General features: G+C 41.2%; 1 protein-coding gene across 1 annotated transcript in view; it reads left to right on the forward strand.

Moving 5' to 3' along the window:
* Positions 1-4305, forward strand: part of ncapd2 (non-SMC condensin I complex, subunit D2) — a 32494-nt gene extending 28189 nt beyond the window's left edge. The window contains exons 26-28 of the mRNA XM_008298194.1: positions 643-811; positions 898-1023; positions 4044-4305. Coding sequence (XP_008296416.1) covers positions 643-811; positions 898-1023; positions 4044-4126 — 378 coding nt within the window. The 3' untranslated portion in view covers positions 4127-4305. The remainder of the gene's footprint in view (positions 1-642; positions 812-897; positions 1024-4043) is intronic.
* Positions 4306-4803: the final 498 nt, after the last annotated feature.

A 4803-nucleotide genomic window follows, 5' to 3' on the forward strand; every position in this document is an offset into this window, starting at 1 on the left:
ACATACCTTCTCTTTTTAACAGTAAACAGTCTTTTTTTTTTTTTCTAAGGTGTTTCTGGATAAGCTTTCATGGCTGACGGGTGTTTTAGTGCTTTATTAATTACATATATTACACACAAACATACAAAGAGCTCCATCTTTATTTATTTATTTTTATAAATATAGGATTTGGTGCAAGCAGATTTTCTTTGGCAAATTTTTTACCCGAGAAATGTAAAAATGAAGTGACATGGATGGAATATGAAGCTCATTTTCCTGATGAAGGCGGCGCGTCGCACACGGTTAGTTCAAGGACCGTCAGAACATTAAATTTCTCACAATTGTTTCCTTTCTCTTTTACACATTCTTGCTGATAAATAAGATGATAATGAAGTATTTCCCAAATTAAATTCCAAAAATGGCGTCACTGTTAGATTTTTTTATTTAAAAAAAAAAAAAAAAAAATGTCTTTCAAACTTTTTTTGTGTGTTGACGGACTCCCAATAAATATATCCAAAGGTGTGCTCTGATTGGTCACATGCCACCAGTAACAGCCAATCAGTATTGAAGGATAGATGTTCTGATCTGATCCATCATCTGTTCGGTTGATTCCTGACGATTGCGTCGTGCGCTTGTCGTGATCTCGTTTCGCTTCCCGTCCAGGCTCAGGTGGACGAGTTCGAGAAGCGTCTGACGGCGGTCCACACTCGAGGGCTGGAGAACGTGGAGAGCCCCGAGATGGACGAGGAGAACCAGAGAGGAGGAGGCCCCGCCGAGAAGACGCTCCCCCACACGAACCGACCCAGCAGAGGCCGGGCCAAGTCCAAGAGAGGTCGGCGGCTCTGCGGTCCGGAAACGTTCAGAAACGATCCGCCAGAGAAAAACAAACCAACACGTTGTGTGTTTTTTTCCTTCCAGGCCAAGCGAAGCCTTCGGTCTCCAGCCGAGGCGACGAGAGTTTCGTGACGCCTCAGAGGTCTCGCAAGTCCAAGAAACCTGTGATCACCTTCAGCAGCGAGGAGGAGGAGGAGGAGGACGAAGAGGGTGAGCGCACAAACTCCATTCATTCGCCGCTGCTTAACCCTCAGACCCCTGGTGGACGCTTTCGATCACATATTAAATGAAAGCGCACGACTCGACCTTTCTGCTGTTGCCGAGTTGTTGAGCAGCACAATTCCTGCTTTCCATCAGATGTAATTTTAGCTGCTACCTGCTCACACCTCTACACCTGTTAGCGCTGGATTACTCATGAGCTCGTCACGTTAACATCTATGAAACATTCTCCTGGTTTCACCTCCTCTGCATGTAGGCTGCTGGATGCAGACACTCGACCGAGTACAATAACGACGTTCATTTCTGTTTGGCGCTAGGCTCACACTTTCCAAACTAAGTCCTGCAGGTAAAGTGTAAATGTAAAGTCTGCAAATGGCGACGTATTGATTAATCTGGTGATTATTTTCTGGATTAGATAAATAAAATGCTCAAATGTCTCGTTTTGTCCAAATGTCTTCAGTTTACTGTCACAGAGGAGGAAAGAAACCAGAAAATACTCACCTTCTGCAATCACAGAATTTACTGTTTTGATTTAAAAAATACTCAAAATGATTAATTTATTATCAAAGTAGTCGGAGATTAATTAAATAATCGAAACAGATTTAACTGTAGAGTTGGAGTCTAAAGACACACCAACAAACCAGATGTTTTATCTGCTTCATCCTTTCATGACCTGCTCATTAATGTTATGACGACTATTTTAATTATTGATTTATTTATTTGCTTTTATCTATAAGCTGTTTGAAAATAGTGAAAAATGTCCATCAGAGTTTCCTCAAATGTCTTGTTTTGTCCAAAGATCTTCAGTTTAAGAAGCTGGAATCACTGAATTTAGACTTTTTTTAAAAATCAAAAATCACTCAAACTGATTAATCGATAATCAGAGCAGTTGATTTAGTAGTTGACGACTAATCGATATTTGTTCTTCTCCTTCGACTTATTTGACTCAGCTGATCACGTTTCTATCCATCCAACTACAAAAGCCTCCGGCTGAACGTCTCACGACAACCGACGTGACAGAAATTCGTTTAAAATCTTGTGGAGGCGACCAAAGCGGAGCTAAAAGTCAGGATTCATTCACAATGAATCTTCTCTGTCTGGATGTAAACTTCTTCTAACAGAGTTTGGTTTGACGGTTTATTCCAGCCCCATAATCATCCGTTATTTTCATCGCTGATCATTTTCTGGACGAATCAATGAGTCGTTTGGTCTCTAAAGTGGTGAAAAACGTCTTATTTTGCCTCAAGAGCTTCAGTTTGTTGTCACAGAGGAGGAAAGAAACCAGAAAGTATTCATGTTTAATGAACTGAAATCACAGAATTTAGACTTTTTTTTAAATTAAAAATCACTCAAACTGATTAACCGATAATCAGAACACTTGATTTAATGGTTGACGACTAATCGATTAATCTCTGCAGCTCATTAATGTTGATTCATTCAGTCGCTGCAGCTACAAACTGTCGGATTTCTTCTTCTCCTTGGACTTATTTGACTCAGCTGATCACGTTTCTAGAAGAGTCTCCATCTGTCCAACTACTAAAACCTCCAACTGAACATCTCATAACAACCGACGTGACAGAAATTCCTCCTGATTCTAAAATCTGCTGGAGGCGACCAAACCGGAGCTAAAAGTCAGGATTCATTCAGATTCATTCATTTAAACTGGAACTTTTTTTTTCTTTGATGAAGCGTCATCGTAGAGCCACAACTAACCATCGTTTTATTGTTATTGTTTGGCACAAAGCATAAAACCAACATTTATTTGTGGCTCAAAATAGCAGATATTTACAATATCGACTGATCTGAGTCTCAGTTTAATCATTTAGTTTGTAAAATGTTAAATAGGAAAAACAAAAATCATCTAATTTTAATTTACTTCATCACCCAGTTGATGGAAAAGTTTGACAGGAGATTTACAGGATTTACGACGAGTCGGTAATAATCTTTGGATCGATGAGTTCAGGGGACAGGATTTGAAGTTGCTGCAGCAGCACTAATCCAACATCTGCAGCTTCTAATGGAGCCGATAGGAAACGACCGAAACATCTGCCACCAATACTACGAGATAACGTGGCTGATTTACAGACCGCCAGATCCTCTCTCTAGCTTCTGATAATATTATAATAATAATAATAATAACTATACTTGACTATTTATCAGGTGATTGAATCAGTTTTTTTTTGTTTCTGTTGTCACAAAAGTCTGACTTCGATTTGATGCCTTCTTGAACATATTCGACACCAGAAGCACACAGCAGACCACTTATCTCCTATTTAGCTCTTTTTTTTTTAACGATTAATTGAGCTAAAAGTGGATTATTGTCCTTTTCTCTTCCAGTCTTATTGTACTTATGTCAGTAATATGACAGACTTGTTATTTAATATGAATTATTGCTGTTTCTTTACATCGTTTAGTTTTTTTCTGAGCAACATTCGGCACCAGAGTCGATCAATCCTTCATTCAATGCAACGTAAAGTATTCGCTCGTTTCCATTTCAAAGCCTCCAATTATCTCCAGCTGGACGCCTCCTCCGTGTTGCATTGACGACTGATCCTAAGTGGGTCCTACAGAGACCTGCTGGAGGCTAAACGGCTCTAATTAATGCGAGTTCATCGGTTCTGAATGAATCCGTTCTGCAGATGTTCTGCCGAGAAAAGCTTTCAGTTCTGCAGAAGTGAGACTTTAGTGCACATTTTAAGTTCAGCTCGTCGTGCAGTAACGTTTGCACGCAGAGATGTTTGACACGTCGGTTAGCATCTTTTCCTTCAAGTTCCTCATCCACCTCTGATGATAAAAAACAACAAAATAAACCCGTTATTTGACTCGCAATACATTTACATGATCTGTCTCGTGAACTGCAAAACTTCTAAACAATCTTTAAGCACTAAAACCAATTAAACGACCATTTCACCAGCCGGGTGTTGCAGTAGTTTCCCAGTATTTGTACACTGACCCTCACTGTGCTCCACTGAGTTCTAATCTGCCTTTTTCTTGAACTGTTTTCCCACCAGACGCCGTGATGGCCGAGAGCGAAACCCCCAAAGTGACGACGCCGATCGCTCGGACGTCGCGGCGAGCTCGACTCCGGAACTGATCCCTTCTTGTTTTTCTGTCCGTTTCCTTTTTTAATTCTTTTAAGCTCGAAGCATTTTTTTTTTTTTTAACCTGTTTTTTGAATCTTTTTCTGTATATTTTAAAGAATCCTGTTTCTTAAACTAGTCGAATCCGAGACACAGAAGTCTTTTAATAAACCTGCTGCTGGTTTTAAACGGAGCTCCGGAGGTTTCTTTGTGTTCGGTGTGAATTTATTCGGCAGCTGTGGCTCCGGTTGCGTCGTGTGTTTGGACAGCAGTGTTTCACGGCTGCACAGCTTGTCCAGACAGCGTTACTGCTCCTCGCTGCTCCTTCCTCCGTCGGATCGCACTCGAACGCTCCACGTTGTTGTTGTTTATTTACAGTTCTTCTTCTACTTCTTCTCCCGTCTGCTGCTGTGATCAGTCCGTTGGTAGCTCTTCCTCCTCCTCCTACACTCCGCTGCCTACTTCCCCTCCACACCGCCACATGAACGCCAGTCTAACCCCCTGAAAACACCACTAATCTGCGTTTCGCCTACAGCTGCTCCCACACGATGAGCAGAATATTCTCGTTATGTAAAGACACTCGCCGACAAGCAGAGGGGTTTTTATCTGAGCATGAGAGTTAAACCGAGGGATGAATTCTGTACCGTCATTGTGACGAACGGCTCTAATTGCAGAGTTTATTTACTGGGAA

The sequence above is a fragment of the Stegastes partitus genome, unplaced genomic scaffold, assembly GCF_000690725.1.
Source record: "Stegastes partitus isolate 25-593 unplaced genomic scaffold, Stegastes_partitus-1.0.2 Scaffold1292, whole genome shotgun sequence".
NCBI lineage: Eukaryota > Metazoa > Chordata > Actinopteri > Pomacentridae > Stegastes > Stegastes partitus.